The sequence below is a fragment of the Eubalaena glacialis genome, chromosome 13 (genome assembly GCF_028564815.1).
Source record: "Eubalaena glacialis isolate mEubGla1 chromosome 13, mEubGla1.1.hap2.+ XY, whole genome shotgun sequence".
Classification (NCBI taxonomy): domain Eukaryota; kingdom Metazoa; phylum Chordata; class Mammalia; order Artiodactyla; family Balaenidae; genus Eubalaena; species Eubalaena glacialis.
Genome location: NC_083728.1, coordinates 4,117,847 through 4,134,439, shown reverse-complemented (window position 1 = coordinate 4,134,439; position 16,593 = coordinate 4,117,847). Strand labels below are relative to the sequence as shown.

The window sequence follows — 16,593 nt, the reverse complement described above, 5'->3', positions numbered from 1 at the left end:
GGATCCCCAGTGCCTGGCGTGGTGCTCAGCGCACGTTGGACTCTGCGGATTATTGGGAGGGAGGGAGGGAGGGAGGCAGGCAGGCAGGCAGGCAGGCAGGCAGGCAGGCTTTCTTTCTGTGAGGCGACTGCTGCTAAGAGCCCAAAGCTCCACGTGCAGTGAGGACCCGCATTTCCCCACATCTCAGTGCTGTCCCTGGCCCTTCACTGGGGTTCACCCAACACCGCCAGGTGCTCCCCCTGCACCCCAGCCCTGCTTTAGGTGCTGGCCGGATACGAAGAAGCCACCCCAGGAAGGTCCCCAGCCCCTGCCCAGCTTCAGGATCCCTGGCAGGCTCCTCTGAGCCCCGGTTGTTTTCATCACCCACAGTGGGGCTGAGAGCACACCCTCTACCTGGGGTGGCTTGAGGGGCTGAGACATCGGAGCTTCTCCGCACAGCAAGGCCGGGGCTGGGTGCACCCTCCCCCGGCGTCCCCGTGGCCCTGCCACCTGGGGGTCTGGCCCCCTTCTGAGCCCAGGCTGTGTGACACAGCTCCCCTTTCTGTGTCCTTTACTGGGCCTCCCTCTTCTTCATCGTCCTCCCGCCCCGAGCCTTAGCTGGAGATGTGGGAGTTGCCTCTGTTTCTCCCACACCACCATCTAGAAGGGTTAGAATTGCTCATTAGCCCCTTGGGGGACGCCTCTGTAAGTGGCAGCCCTAGGCGGTGTCACCTCCCTTGCCTGGTCTCATCAACTCCATCAAGGAATCTGGGGGAGGCCTCCCTGGAAGGTGCCAGGTGCCCCTCTGCCTCTCTCCTCCCGGCGAGGGGCTGAGGGCCCTGGGGGAAGGAGGGCTGGGCAGTGGGGAGGCGGCTGTGGTGGGCGGGGACAAAGCTCCGGAGTGCCCCACCCCCCATCCCACGGTGGCCTCCAGATCCCCGAGAGAGGAAGGGCCCGGGAAACCTCTGCCTGAAGCTGCTGGGGAGATTAGGCCCTGACTTCCGAGGGAGGCACCCTCAGGGTCTCCTCCCCGCCAGCTGGGAGCCGGAGGAAGCGGGATGTGGAATCCTTGTTTCCAGAGCGCGGCTGGGTGGGAGTGGGCGGTTCAGAACTCAGGATTCAGCACCCCCCCCCTCGGGGCGGGCAGCATGCAGTTCAGGTATCTGAGACCCCGCCCCATCCCCACGCTGGCTCTCGCTCCCCTCTCTCGTGACGTCAGGCTCCTCTCGCGCGGCATGATGGGAGAATCCTAATGTTTTCCAACAGATGCTCCAAGAACAGCTTTCAGATTAAAGCGATCGCCAGAGCAAAGACTCTTCTTTTTTTCTTTTTTTTCCCCCGGGGGGTGGGAGGTGGGGTGGGGGGAGGGAGCGCCCCCAGAAATTCTCGGGCATCACCCCCTGCCCCAAGCACGCAATAAACACTGACAAGAAAAAGTTTTTATTTCCTGGTTCAACTTTTTTTTTTTTTTCCTGGAATATAGACTGAAGAATGGGAATAAACACGAATAAATAACAGCGAGGCCGCGCACGCCGGGATGCGCCTGGCTGCAGCCGCGAGGCTATTGTCTCACCGCCCTGAAGCCAGCCCCGGCCTCGTCCTCCGGCTTCTTCCCTTTCCCTGTCCTTTTTGATTTTCCTTTTTTAAAAAGACGCCCCCTCCAGTCCCCTGGCCAGTGACCGTGGCCTCCTCGGATGCTCTGATTACACGCGGCTCCCTCCAACTTGCCCCCCGCGCCGGCCGGGCCCATGGCCGCGTCCGAGGACGGGAGCGGCTGCCTCGTGTCGCGGGGCCGCTCGCAGAGTGACCCCAGCGTCCTCACCGACTCCTCGGCCACCTCCTCCGCGGACGCCGGGGAGAACCCAGGTAACGGGGTGGGCGGGGGAGGGCGGGGAGGGCCGGGGCAGGGGGCGCTGGGCGCAAGTCCCCGGCGCTGCTGCGCGCCGGGGCTGCATTTGCGGAGCCGCGGCAGGACCCGGTCGCTCAGGCTCCCCATAAGGCGGCGGAGCCCTTTGTCCGGGGAGGACTCCGCATCTGCCCTCCTTGCGGGTTGGTGGGCTCTGCTGGCCCCTCCGAGGGGCTTCCCTTCTTTGGCTGCTGACCAGCTGGGGGCCGGGAGTCAGACCTGTGGCCGCCTCTACCAGCGCCGTCTCCGAGCTCTGCTTCCCTCCCCCGCGGCCCCAGCTCCGGTGGCCCCGGCGGCCCGGCTGGGGCATCCCCCGCCCGGGCAGGGCAGCGCTTATGCTGCCGCCGCGCAGAGGGGTTCCGCGGGGCGCCCAAGTCGGCGGGGCCTGGCGCACCTGGGCGCGCCCGCCCGCCTCCCGGGACAGGTGTGCTGGCAGAGCTGCCACTGGGAGATGAAGGGCATGCGTGCGCCAGGACGGAGCCTGATTTCATTAAATTATATGGACTTCGTTCATTTCCCCACCCCCCGCGGCAGCGTCGATTGTTTAGGTGATAAATCCGGTCACAAAGGAGTCTATACGGCTTGATTGATTACTTTCCAAAGAGGAAGAAAGGCCTAATAAAACAGGAGGGGGGGGGGGTGGGAGGTGGGCTGTGCGCCCCGTCACCATGGAGACGCAGGAAGCAAAGTGATCATTAAAACCTTTCTCCACCAGAAGGCAATTTTCACTTCACAGGGAGAAGTCTTTGCTTCTGAAATGTAGGGTTCAAAAAAAGAATCAAAGCTGGTGTTTTGGTATCACGCCACAGGACTCCATTCGAATCTTAGAGAAGCACCATCCTGTCACAGGTTCTGTTTTGACAATAAGTTGCTCTTACCTTCCTTTGAGGATTGTCCCTCTCTAAATTCACTGACCCCAGATGGGGACTTGATCACGCTAAATGGTGGGCATCAAACTCCAGATACTCCCTGGGGCTGGGGTGAACCGGCTTTGTGGGGAGGGATTCCTTCACTTCGCTGGAACACAGAGGAGCTTCACTATTTAACTGCAAAGAAAGACCGGTTAAAGGCAGCTCTGTGGGCGCCAGGGCCCAATCTGAAATTTTAAACAATAAACCCATGCAAGGCTTGTAAGATTTCTTTGTTAGGACTATTGACACTGTCATTTGGTCAAACTAAGGTACCCACCGGAGGAGATCCCTGGCTTTTTTTGTATCTGGGAGGGCAAGTTAATTTCCTTGGAGTTTCAAGCAGAGACAGCTATATGCAGACCCTTAAGGCTTTAATTAATCCATTTATTAGAAATTGGGGATTAAGCCCTCAGCTCTCCATGATGGATTGGTTTTCTCTGTGTTGGAGATGCACATCCATGATTGTTCCAATTATGGAAGTTGAGTGGCTCGTCATGAGAAAATCCTTTTCAGCTCCTTTTGTCTCCCTGACAGTAAAAGGAAGCAAACTTGAAACAGGAATTATGGAGGATGTAGCTTTTTGGCTGTCTGTGAGTTGATGCCTCCGTGGGTGGGAACGGAGGGCTTGACAGGTGTCTCGTGCCGGTCCACCTGGGAGAGAGGTGGAAGGGCTTGGATGTCCGTGATTAAGTGATACCACGGGAGGCTGAAAGCCCGAGTTAGTCTCTGCTTCAGATGCTCAAAATGGGACCCAGCGAGCAGATGCCTGAGATAAAAAAGTCTCTAGTAGGTATAATTCTGTGAGTGGTAGAACCTTACTAAAAAGCAAAAATCAATGAAGTATTTAAGGATTGCGTTAAGCACAGGAGTTCTGGTAGAAAGAGATTCAGAATCTTCAAGTTGGAAGCGACCTGGGAGCTTGAAGCGGGAAGGGTGGATTAGGGGAACATTTTCTACAACTGCTTTGCTTGGTTGGCTTGGCATGTGTTTGCATGCCTCTTTTGATGGGGGACTCACTTCTTTTTGATGCAGTGCATGCTTCTCTTTGGGCAGACCCATTTAAAAAGTCTTTTTCAAATGGTTTGGGAAGGTCTGCTATCAGTCAGTTCTGATGTGATCTTCTCATGATGCATGTTACCTGGGTTTTCAGAGAGTCTGGTGTTGTGAGTTAGTTATCGCACCCACCTGAGTCATTTCTTCACTAGGCTGAAGAGTCCCAGCCCTTCAACTCCCTTGCCCTGTAGGACCTCTCCCATTTGTCCGCCTGCTGCTCTAAAGAGCTACTCCTGAAATGTGAAGCTCACGAGCCAGCTGTGGAATAACCCGGTGCAAAGTCAGATAGAAGTGTCACCTCCTTCCATCTAGATTCTATGGTTTTATAAAAACAGCCCAAGGTTGCATTTACCCTTTCCCCCTCCAAAATGCATCCTTAATGCATCAATATCCTCACCACAAAAACTCAGAACATTATGGGAAAGGTAAGCAATGACACCCCTTTCTGTCACTCTCCAGAGGTTATCTCTGTGATGAGTTCGGTGGCGCATCTGGACCTTTTCCTACATGTTTATATCTACAGGTTCTTGGGGAAAGGCATTTAAAAGAACTCAAGTGGTAACACACTGTATGGAAGGTTCTTCAATTTGGGTTTCTACTCAACACTGGGTCTCGGAGATCTCCCTTTCTTAATAACCACATAGTGTCCGAGGGAATATATTTTTCTCAGTTGAGCTATTAGATATTTGTGTTTCCAGTTTTTAACTATTACAAGCAACACAGCAGTGGTCATCCAGGCAAAGCCTCCTTGGGCTCCTTTGTGAATTTCCTCTAGGGTATGTCTGGGTCACAGGAGACTCACATTTAAAATTTTTCTGATATTGCGTCCTCCTGGAAGATGGACCATTGATGCTCCTTCAGAATCTGAGCGCACCCTTTCCCCAAAGCCTTGCCAGCACCTGAGGTCATCCATCTGGTTTTCTCTCACGCGAAGGGTGACAGGGGGTGTCTCGTGTTTATTTGTGGCTCCTTGACTGCTGGTGAGGGTGAGCATCTTTTCGTGGCCTTATTAGTGAGTTAAATCTCTCAGCGGCCAGGGACTGCGTGGCAGGGAGGAAAGATCTTCCCAGAGGGTCACCCTAATGCTCTTTCCACATCGTTACTCCATTCACGATTCTTTTGGCAGCTTTACAGGGTTCTTCACTGCAAATCCTTACTCTGTACCCACAAGCATGGTTAAGATTTCCCCCAAAACTTAAAATTAAAAAAAGGCAACTCGGCATCCCATCACCTTGCCTCCCTCCGTAGGGGTTCATACTCGCAAGGAGAAGTTTTGCTTTTTCTCGTTCCATTAGCCCTCAGGCCATGGGATGGGCTCTGCCCTGGCGCTGGTCCCGTGTGGACCTTCTTCTGGTCCAAACCCACGTCACCTCCTCATCTTGTCCCTTCACTGAACTTGCCCGCTCATCCTCCCCCACTTCCTGACACCCTCTCCTCCCTGGGTTATCCCTGCATCCCGCGGCACCTCTTCCCAGCCCATCGCATGGGGGTTCCCACAGGGCCTTCTTCCTCCACTCTCAGCTCTCTCCCTGGTTCCCAGATGCCAGGACCAGAGAGTGAGCCACGAGTCATCCTGGACGGCTCTATAGAATGTTTCCATGGGGACTGGCAATTTGTCTTTTGAAAGATTCTGCTGTGCAACCAGGTGGGGGACCCTTTGATCTAGAGCGGGTTTCTCAACCTCAACACAGTCGACATTGGTAATGGGATCCTTCTCTGCTCTGGGGGCCGTCCTGTGCCTTGTAGGATATTTAGCAGCCTCCCTGGCTGGCATCTGTCCACTGACAACAGTAGCACCCCAGTGCCTGGTTGTGACCATCGAAAAATGTCCTCAGACGTTGCCAAATGTCCCCTGGGGGCAAAATCTCCCTGGAGAACTGCTGATGTAGCTCTTTCATTGTCAAACCCTAGCGTGTATCAGGCTCACCTGCAAGGGTCATTAACCGCCCCCCCCCCCACCGTGTTTCCAGTTCAGCCTGTCTGTGGTGGGTGCCGGTGATGTGCATTTCTAACACGTGACCAGGTGATGCTGATGGTTCGGGTCAGGTGACCACACCTGGGGCCCCATTGAGCCTAGTCCTTAGCCACGGTCTCAGTCTCTGCTGACAAGTTCCGTGTGTGTGTCCATGTGGGACCTGCCCTGACCTGTCTGGCTCCTGAGCTCCAGACCTCTGGGTCCTGCTGACCTCTGCTTGCCCAGGTCTCGGGCCGATCTTACCTCCTCAGGGGGCCCTCTTTGTTCACCTGATGAGACGGAGTAGCTACCCTGCCCCCACCGCCCAGATCCCCTTCCTCCGTCCCGATTTGCTCGTGATTCTCATCAGCACCTGGGACTCTGGGGTCACTCTCGGTGGGCCGTGCTCCCTAGGCCAGGAGCACAGCACAGACTTCGCCCGCAGGAGGCCTCGGTGAGCATCTGTGGAACCAGGCACAGTGTCTTAGTGGACGAGGCCTGGGGCTGGCCAGATGGCTGGCCAGGGCCTCTGTGGATGAGCAGCTCAATGGCAGCCCGAGAGTGGCTGGCAGGTCGGTGTGGAGGAGGCTGGGACCGCGTCTTTCTGCAGGGACAGATCCACCTCTGCTCATGGCCTGGAGAGGGAGAAGCCTCTCAGCATCCACTGCCCTCCTGAGCTGCAGACAGACTCACAGACACATCCCCACCCCAGACTCCAGGCTCAGGCATCCCTTTGCCTGAACCTTCTATTGGCGCCCCAGCGCGGGGTGGGGACGAGGGGGTGGCGGCCTGCTTTCTCCACGGTGTGGTTCTCCCTGGCTTCGTTCCTTGCACGTTCCCTTGCTCCGGAGTCCTGAGTTTTGGGGATCTCACTCTTGCAGACTGTCTCTATGGCTTAATTAGCAGTAGAACTATGCAGTAATTACCTTGTCAGCTTCTTCTTGGGGGTTATTAAAAATAAAAGCTGCACGCTTAAAGAAATATGGAGTTTAGAAAACTTAGAAATTTTTCTAGTTATGAAACTACTGCACGTCCCTCATAGAAAATGATCAGAGGCTTTTGAAACTTCTGTTCCTCAACCCCTCCTGACCCTAATGCGACACAGAAGGCAGTGACAAGGGACAGCTTCATCCCTGGGACCTTCCCAGGTGCCAGGTGTGGCTGTTCAGCAGAAGGGCCAGCCACAGTCAGAGCCCAGGGTCTACCTCCCGCCCCACCCCATCCCTCTTGGTCACTTCAGCCACTTTCCTTCTCCTCACTGGTCACTCTTTGAAATGATCTCACTTATTTGACCAACTAACTTATTCTCTGTCTCTCCTGCCACATAGCACTCAATACAGTAGCCACTAGCTACTTAATGGCAATTTAAATCTAAATGAAATAAATTAACCTTAAAATTTTCTTTCCTCAGTTGCACTGGTCACATTTCAAGCGCTCAGTTGCCACGTGTGGCTGGCAGCTGCCATGTTGGATAGTGTGGATCTGAAACATTCCATCCTTGGCGGCTCTGTCAGACGGCACTAGTCGGTGGAAGACCCTGAGGGCAGGGCCTTGTCCCTTGTCCTCTTGGCTGTGCTTGCCTTGGCTGTTCCCCCGTGGATGTTTGTTGATTGAATGGATAAGTCGTAGTGTAATTGACATGGCCCTAGAGCTCTTCTGCTGGAGCCCCGTGGCTGATCATCTCACGCCCTTAAGGGGAGCACACCCAAGCAGAAGTCATTTCTTATCCACACAGGATTAATTTATTTCAATTCATTGAGCTCCTCCAGAGAACCTAAAATGTGCCATGGTTGGCCCTGGCTGGATGGGTCTCTTTGACAAGGAGAACAATGACAACCGAAGAGATTCTTTGCCTGGAATTGGGTGAAGGGGTCCCAGGCCTGGCTCTGCCGCATACATGCTGTGTGACCTTGGGCAAGTCATTTCACCTCCGTGAACCTCCATTTCCTGTCTGTAACATGGTGGTGGGTAATGTCTATAACTCCAGGTGGGGGAGGGTTACTGAGCTCTTGTCTGTAACAGACACTAGTCGTTGGTTTCACAGCTGTGAAGAGGCAAGGCTCTCCTAAGACATCCCCTAATTGCCTTGAGATAATTCCATCTTCTGTGAATAAAGTCGGAAGGGTGCAGACCCTGTGATGAAGACGTGGAGACAGCCTGTGGGTTGATCTGCAGCCCCTCCTCTAACTGGCTCTGTGTCAGGGCCAAGCTGGTCAACCTCTCTGGGCTTCATTTCCTCCACCTGTGAAATGTGAGTTAGTGCTGTGTGGACCTGGCCGCGGTCCCTGCGAGGACTCGGGGACCCACGCCCCTCCGTGTCTCAGGACAGTGAGGCCACAGGGTCCATTCTCAGGAAGCGGTGATGAGAAGGAGGAGGAGGGTTCCGGTTCCGATTCTGATTCTGGTCTACCCAGAGGGCAGCAGCGGCGTGCCGTGTGGACATGTTGGTTCTAAGTCTTCCCACCAGCCCGGGGCTCCTGACCTCACCTGCCCTTTCCCACACCGACCCTTTTCTACTGCCCGCAGCCTCCCTCCCTGCCCGGCCCCAGGTCCATCCAGCCATCCTCATATGCTGCCCCCCGGCCCCCTTCCTTCCCACCCCCCGCCAGCTGCAGTCCTACTGGAGTCTCCCCACCTTCTTTAAGTTATTGACTTTGGTTCTCTAATTATGGGATAGCACATTGGTGGTCTTGAAATCAGATTTGAATGTGTATATATATATATATATTTTTTTTTTTTTTGATTGTTTTATGAATTTGGTGACCTCTTAGGGAAAGGTGCCTGTCTTGAAGGACATAGGTGACTCATTTTAACACTAGGCCTGGGAGTGGCCAGACCACCTGCAAGAGGCTGTGGGTGTGGAGGCTGGGAATGTTCCAGGCCCCTCACCCGTGCTTCCACCAGAGCATCATGTATGGGGTGGATGTCAAATGTCACAGGAATAGAGGCAAAAGGAAAACGTTTGAATATCAACAATGTATGTCAGAGGGTTTGAGACCTACCATTATTGAATTTGAGAGCTGGGATATATTCCATGTCCTATAAAATGGTTTAACCCAGGCCCCCAACTGCAGTGTCCACAGGGGCTGGTACCCCCGAAAACGGCCGAGTCAGGGAGTGGGATTTTGCACAGAACTGTTAACACCAGGCAGGAATGTGGTCCCAGGGGGACCCGAGCATCCTATTTTAAGAGACATGCTGGAAATCCAGATTTTTATGCGAAATGTGATTTTTAAATATTAGCAAGTTTGTCGGTTAGGGATTGGTTTGGCTTCATGTAATAGAAAACCTAAGCAGTACTGGTTACAACAAGAGAGGGGGCATTTTACTTTCACCGGAAGTGCGGGCAGCACACTGGCCTTCCTGTCTCAGGGCCAAGGCTCTGCGATTTCCTTGCCGGCTCCTGGGGACAAGAGGGTCGCTGTAGCTCCAGCAACACATACGCTTTCTAGGCAGGAAGGAGGGGATGGTGATGGGTGGAGGCGTGTCCAGCTGCTTGGTCCTGACCTGGCTTTCCTGGGAGCCCCGCCCAGTGACATCCACTTACACCTCCTTGGCCAGAAGGGTGTCAAACAGCCACTCCCACCTGCAGGGCCTGGGAAATGGGGCGTTTGTTTGTTTGTTTTTTAAATTGACTATATTTATTGCAGTATAGTTGTTTTACGATGTTATGTTAGTTTCTGCTGTAGGGCAAAGTGAATCAGCTATATGTATACACATATCCCCTCTGTTTTGGATTTCCTTCTCATTTAGGTCACCACAGAGCATTGAGTAGAGTTTCCTGTGCTATACAGTAGGTTCTCATTAGTTATCTGTTTTATACATAGTATCAATCGTGAATATATGTCAATCCCAATCTCCCAATTCATCCCACCCCCCCCCCCTTTCCCCCTTGGTATCCATACGTTTGTTCTCTACATCTGTGTCTCTATTTTTGCTTTGTAAATAAGATCGTCTGTACCAATTTTTTCAGATTCCACATATATGCGTTAATATACAATTTTTTTTTTCTCTTTCTGATTTACTTCACTCTGCATGACAGTCTCTAGGTCCATCCATGTCTCTACAAATGACCCAATTTGTTTGTTTGGTTTTTTTTGGTTGTTTGTTTTGGGTATGTTCACGGCTACCCCTAATACGAGCAGGTTCAGAAGACGTGAAGAATGAGAGTGACTGCCGGGTGGTCATCTGCTGTCCTCCTCACTTAAAAACAAAGCACGTGACCCGAGCCCAGCACGTCTGGGGCTGCATGTGGCCGGTAGGCCACCCTTGGAAAGCTCACGCAGAATCTCAGGGGAAGCTGAAGCACTTTTTATACTTACGATATTTCTTTACCAAGAAATTAAAGGTTGGACTAAGATGTGTGACTCAAGCCTGAACGTTATGTCCATCCAAATTGCATTTAATAATATTTATCCCGGGAACAAGACTGACCCTCACATAGCTGATAGTCTGGTAAATTATCAGTGGCTGGAGTGAAAATGTGCTTGTTGTCAGCTCTGTGTTACACATGGGGCATCTTAATTGTATTTAATCTTCCTCCAAACCCTTGAGGTAGGGTCAGAGGGTGAGAGGGCCATGGGCACATGTGTATGAAGAGCAGTTTGAATCTAGGTGAGTTTAATGCCTGGCCCACTCGGTATGCCCCGCCCACCCTGCATGCCCCACCTACCCTGCCCCGCCCACCCTGCACACCCCACCCACCCTGCATGCCCCCGCTCACTCTCTGGCCTGCCTGCCCTTTACTGGCTTCATTATGCATCTCACAGGAAGGCCTTCTGTGCTTTAGATGAAACAGATCCCTGTGTTTATCCCCTTCCTGGTTCAAGCCACCTATCCCACAAATGCATGCATATCTGTAGTCACATAAACACACAGACACAAGATGTACTCTTCATTTTCCCAGTTCATTTAACTAGCATGGCCACTAGGACAAGATTTATTTATTGAAGGTCAGGCAAGGTGATGGCAGAGAACCAGCGGTGGGCAGAGTTGTGGAAGGTCCTGTCTTCAATGGGCTGGGGTGAGTCATTTGGGTGGGTCTCTTGGCAACACACCTTATCTCGTGGCCGTGACATAAGTAGACTTTGACATCCATTAGTCAGCAGTCAGAAAATGAATTTGCCAAGACCTGAGCGGAGGGTGGGAGCTGTGGCTGTAGACTTAATAGATATGTTTATTACACACTGTTATGCAGCTGTTTTAAATGTAACACTTTGTTAAAGTTGCTGGGTTGGTCTCAATACTGTTACTCATGAGTGGTATTGTCATTACTTAATTTTTTGGCCCCATTACTTCTTGGAAGTTTGTATCCATGTGCAGACAAAATTTTTGCCTTGTTGTAATCAGTAGCTCAGGGGATTTAAATAGTCAGGAAGATCTGCCAAAAATGATCTTTCTGCTTCCCTTTGGCAGGAAAACATTGTCTCGGGCAACGTGAATTGTGGGGTGACTGTGTTTCCGCAGTCACATGAGTCAAGTCATTGCTGACCTTGGCTCATTTGTCAGCAGGGTCTTTTGTGCAGAGCTCCCCAGAGCTCGCCAGCGTCAGGGCTGTCCCAGCCTGAGCATTGCTCTGTGGGGTCCCCTTGGCCTTGCCTCACCTTCTCTATTTTCCTGTTATCTTCCAGGTGACCAGGATACACTCTCCATAGAGAGTGGTAGAATATGGTCCTCCTTCAAGTCACATTTGTTTGCAAACAAAAGAAGATGGGCTTAAAATATTACTAAAGTAGTTGTGGTCATCCATTGAGGAGACACAGGTGTGGCAAAAGTCACTAAGGTGGGATGGGTTTCGGTGAAATGGGGCATGGTCTTGTACGTTATCATCTTGTACATTATCATCCATTCCCACGTGTTTATCTGCTGACACAGGAAGCGCTGCTGTGTGCAGGGGGCATGGTGTGCAGGTGATGTGAAGAAGTATTGCCCCTCCTGGAAGCTCACCCTCTGGCTAGGGGCATACCGTTTTGACTTGTAAAATGACAGGACACGTATGTAATAAGTACCAGACCTCCCACATTTGCCACATCCACTTCATCCTCTGCTGGAGCCTCCAGACCTCCATACCGCGTGCTGGGCGCTCTCCCCTCTGCTGTCTGCAGGCGGGCAGGGTCGACAGTCTAGGCCGGGCAGCTCTTCTCCCTCCTTAGACCCAGCGAAGTTGTCTCATGTAGTGGGGGACATGCGCAGAGCCTCTCAGCATCTGGGGCTCTCACTTCAGTCTAATTCTGTTAGAGTGGACACATGGTCAGTTGAAGTTCAAGGGGAGGGAATACAGCCTACCCCTTGGTGGGAGGGGCTTGGTCACATTCACGTTGGAATCTCCTGCTGCCTCTGCTGTGGTGGGGCCTTGACCTTGGGGGGGGGCAACAGACGAGGTCTTGAGGGGAGCTGGCAGGGGCGTGGATTCTTTGGTGTCCCCTGGATTGCGGAACTTTGACAGCTCCACCTGACATCTCTGGACCTTGGTTTCCCCCTACGTTAAATGTCCCTGCCTGGAAGGGTGGTGGTGAGGATTTGACGGGTTGGTTTCTGTGAAGCATTTTGCACGGCGCCTGGAACGCAGGGAGACCCTGTCGCCATGAGCTGGGGTTCACCCCCGCCTATCGTTATGGACACGCTTCCACCAAAGTCCTCTTGGAGGCCTCTGAACATTTTGGCTGATGACAGTGGGAAGCCCTGATTCTGTGCAGTTTTGAGACATCCATGGCTCCTACTGGTGCCTCGAGATCTTGAAAGAAGGGTCCCTCCTGGCCTGAGGTCACCACTGCTGGGAGAAATCAGGCAGCCCTGTAGGACTCTCCCATCCTCCCCCCTGCACGGCCCTGGAGCTGGTTCCAGGGGTCGCCGGTGTGCACTGGGGGCTCCTCCGGGGGCACTGTGCCCGGCTTCCTAGTCGGGGAGCTGGTCCGGGGGAGCCAGGATGCAGAGGTTGTATAACTGGCCCAACTTAAAGGTCAAGGTCAAAGGCTGAGTCACACTCCAGCTGGGGCATGAGGCTGTGATGCGCTGAGCTGACCGTAGTCCCGGGGCTCCTTGAGGTTGGCTTGGGGCTCAGAAAGGAGGACACGTGGACGGTGGAGCCAACCGCCGCCTGTTCCTCAACTTCTGTTCTTTCTTCCCCTAATTCTTGCAGCTAGCTGCCTCTGCCTTAATAGGAAATAATGCGAGATTTAGGGATAATTTATTATTTTATCTCGTCTTTTCAGTGGGAAGGGTGAGTAACAGGGGGCATTTAATAACACACAACATGGAACAAACCAAGCGCTGCTTCCTGCTTGCGTTCTCCTGGGCAGGTGCTCTGGGTCGGGGGCACGGGGTCCGCATCCCATTTGTCTCCCCCCCGGAATCTCATGGAAGTTGTCTTTTCCTTAAGATCCTTATTGCCAACAGCATTGACATTTTAATGTAATTATTTTCCTCTAATATTTTTCCAACTCTTTCCACGTTCTGGGAAATATGTTTGTTTCTTTTTACTTTAAAGATATGTCTTGTCCACTGTTCTGTCTTCAGCTCCAAAACAGAGTCTTGCTTATAGTAGGTGCACAGGAAACATTCGTTTTATCGTAAGTACATGGTAATGACACCCAGCAGCCCTTTCTTGTTCCTATTCCTATTCCATAAGGAAAAGTAAAATCAAGGGGGAAAAATCCCCCAAACAAGCAACAACAGCAAAGCATCATGTTAAATGGTCTTGCCCTGTTGGAAATTCCTGGAGCAGGTCAACAGACAGAGAGGGTGGTAGCTCAGAGGACAACTTATCAGTAATACTCGTGGCTAAAAATAAGCCTACAAATTTGTTAATAATTGGTATCTGTGTGGTTTTTTAAATTAACTAATAACACTTTATTCCAGGAGGATAGTAGCACAGAGCAGCTGTTTGCTCATAGGAAATGGAAATTCCAGTCACTGGGGTTTTCTCTGTTTCCATGTTGCTTGGTGAGCTCTTTGACTGGGAGGCTGTGGGAGCCCATTAACATTGCCCAGGGTGACATCCCAGGAGCCAGTGCTGGCTGGAGGGGGCGTGTGAGAGCCTGGGAGAGTCGCACAAAAGATGGAGGCCGATGCCTGCAGCTCACTGCATGTGAGGTCCTCCCTCCCTCCACCCCTCCTTTCTGCTTCCCACCCAGCAAATTGGGTGCCTTCTATTAGGCCAGGCATGATGCCAGGCGAGGGGCTGCCGCGGAGAGCAGAGATGTGGCCCACCCCGAGGGGTCTAGTGGGGATGGGCTCAGATGCCAGTCTCGGGGGGAAGGGGTAAGAGCTGCTCTGGAGCTGGCAGGCTGGGGGAGCTGAGGGAAGGTGTCCAGGGGCAGTGAGTTGAGACCCAAAAGGTGGTTGGAGTGAACCAGGCCGAGTGGGAAGGAAAGGTGTGCTGGGCAGGGAGAACGGCCGTGCAAAGGCCGAGAGGCAGGAGGGAGCTTGGGGGTTCGTGGGCTGAAGTCAGCCAGTGGCTGGAGGAGGGTGAGGGTGGCTGGATGAGTCATGGCACGCATGTGTGCACGTGTGCGTGTGCCCTGCTGTAACTCATCCTCATTTATAAAAGCCACAGGCAGTCATGGTCATGGTTAGGGCCATGACATGACCCTCGTCGCTCCTGCAGGCAGCTGGAGCCGTTGTGCCTGGGTGCCTCGGAGCTGGCCTTGTGGTCAGGCTAGAACCCCGGCCCTGCCGACTGCACCTGGCTGACCTCGGCAAGTCCCTCTATCAGGCGGTGCCTCAGTTTCCTTGTCTGTAGAATGGGGGCAGTGATGGTTCCTAACTCCTGCGGTGGTTGTGAGGCTGGGTGAAGTACGTGACCCCAGCCCAGTGCCTGCGCTGAATGTAAGTTAACTGTCACCCGCCTTCAGGCGCCTGTCCCGTGAATGTCACCAGTAGAGCAGAAAGCTCGGCCCCAGGGAACAACACCCTTTTCCTGGTTCACGCTGGGCAGTGAGTCTGCTGAGGCCACCTTGTCCTGCCTGTAGAGAGTGATGCTCCATGGTTGCTGGGAGACCTCAACCCTGTGTAGTTAGCCATCTGGCCGCACACAGGAGGGCCTCTCGTGTTTCTAGCCCCTCCAGCTCCAGGACGAGCAGGGGTCGGAGATGTCCCATGAGCTGAGTTGGGCGCAAGTCCCACAGGGAGGAGGGTGGCCATGCAGCCAGAGCCATCTCCGGCCAGGCTCTGGTTATTCCTGGCACCCCGGAGATGCACGTCTGTCCTGAAAGCCTTGAACTGCCATCTGAAGAAGTCCGAGCTTATCCTGTTGGAGGCGAACACTTGGGCTAACATGTCGCCCCGTTGTTAAATTTATTTTGAGGAGGGCTTCTAACAGGACAACAGCTTTGACCAATAGAAATCTTCAGCAAACACCCAGAACCGTGTAGCCACATGAGGTGTAGCCTTCAAAAGTAACCGCCCCCTTGGAAATATTGGCAGGGAAAGGAAAAGAAACGCTTTTTGTGGGAGGTGGGGGACATCATTCTTTTTACAAACAGGTGTTTGGAAACGGGAAGAGTGGTATGTGCGCATGTCTTGTGGAGAAGCGTCCGTGATGGCCGGAGACGGGCGGAGCAGCTTCGGGAGGTTGGCTTGGTGTAGTCAGGCCCAGGCTGGGGTCTGTTACTTGTCAGTTGTCGGTTCCCCTTCTTTGGGCCTCAGTTTCCTCCTCTGTCAAATGGGAGCATTATGATCATCTCTGCAGCATGCGGTTACGGGCAGGATGAACTGACAAAGTCTGGCAAGTGCGCGTTCAGTGAGCGCTGACTGTCTTTATCGTTCCTGCAGACCGGCCCCCTCTTCCTAGAGGCACCGCCGATGTTTCTTGTTTCTGAGATGCTCTCAGAACATGTCTGTGCATTATATTCTTCCTCTTGTTTTTAATCACGGAAGGGAGTGTGCTCTCCCCACCCCCTCCCCCCAGCCCTGTTCTCTACTTTGCTTTTTTCCTCTTAAAACTATATCTTGGAGATATAGATACGAAACTTGAAAAAGTAGGGACGAACCGGCTGAAGCGTGATGAGGGCGGAGGATGAAGGTAACGACCGTTCCAGGCAGAGGGAGCAGTGTGTGTGGTGGCCCCGGGCGGGAGGGGGCGTTGTGTTTGAGCATGGGCCACACGGCTGGGGCGGGGGGAGATGGCAGGGCCCAGCCCGTGCAGAGTGCTGACGACCCCACTGAGGGTTTGGGTCTTTATCCTAGGGGCAATGTGGAGCCTTTGAAGGTTGTATGAGAGAGGGTGACCAATGGATTTGGGACTGGGAAAGGTCACTTGGCTGCTGCTTTGGGGGCACATGGGTCGCGCGCGCGTGTGTGTGTGTGTGTGTGTGTGTGTGTGTGTGTGGTGCAGCTCCCTGAGAGAGAAGATGGACCAGAGGCTGGAAGAGGTATCGGAGAGAAGTAGATGGAGGTGGGGTTCACAGGACACACGTTGAGGGTGCAGGCAGGGGCGGGGGAGGGAGGGAGCGAGGACACCAGGTGTGTGGCTTGTGCACCTTGATGGGGGAGATTGGAGGAGGACCCAGTTTGAGGGGAGGGGAAGAATTCAGTGAGAAGAGACAGTCAGGGCTTCCCTGGTGGCGCAGTGGTTGAGAATCTGCCTGACAATGCAGGGGACACGGGTTCGAGCCCTGGTCTGGGAAGATCCCACATGCCGCGGAGCAACTAGGCCCGTGAGCCACAATTACTGAGCCTGCGCGTCTGGAGCCTGTGCTCTGCAACAGGAGAGGCCGCGATAGTGAGAGGCCCGCGCACCGTGATGAAGAGTGGCCCCCGCTCGCCGCAACTAGAGGAAGCCCTCGCACAGA

At 53.4% G+C, this 16,593-nt stretch overlaps 1 protein-coding gene across 1 annotated transcript in view; it reads left to right on the top strand.

Moving 5' to 3' along the window:
* The first annotated feature begins 1,727 nt into the window (after positions 1–1,727).
* PHACTR3 (phosphatase and actin regulator 3) overlaps positions 1,728–16,593 on the top strand; it is a 200,699-nt gene continuing 185,833 nt past the window's right edge. Inside the window, exon 1 of the mRNA XM_061209787.1 lies at positions 1,728–1,845. Coding sequence (XP_061065770.1) covers positions 1,728–1,845 — 118 coding nt within the window. The remainder of the gene's footprint in view (positions 1,846–16,593) is intronic.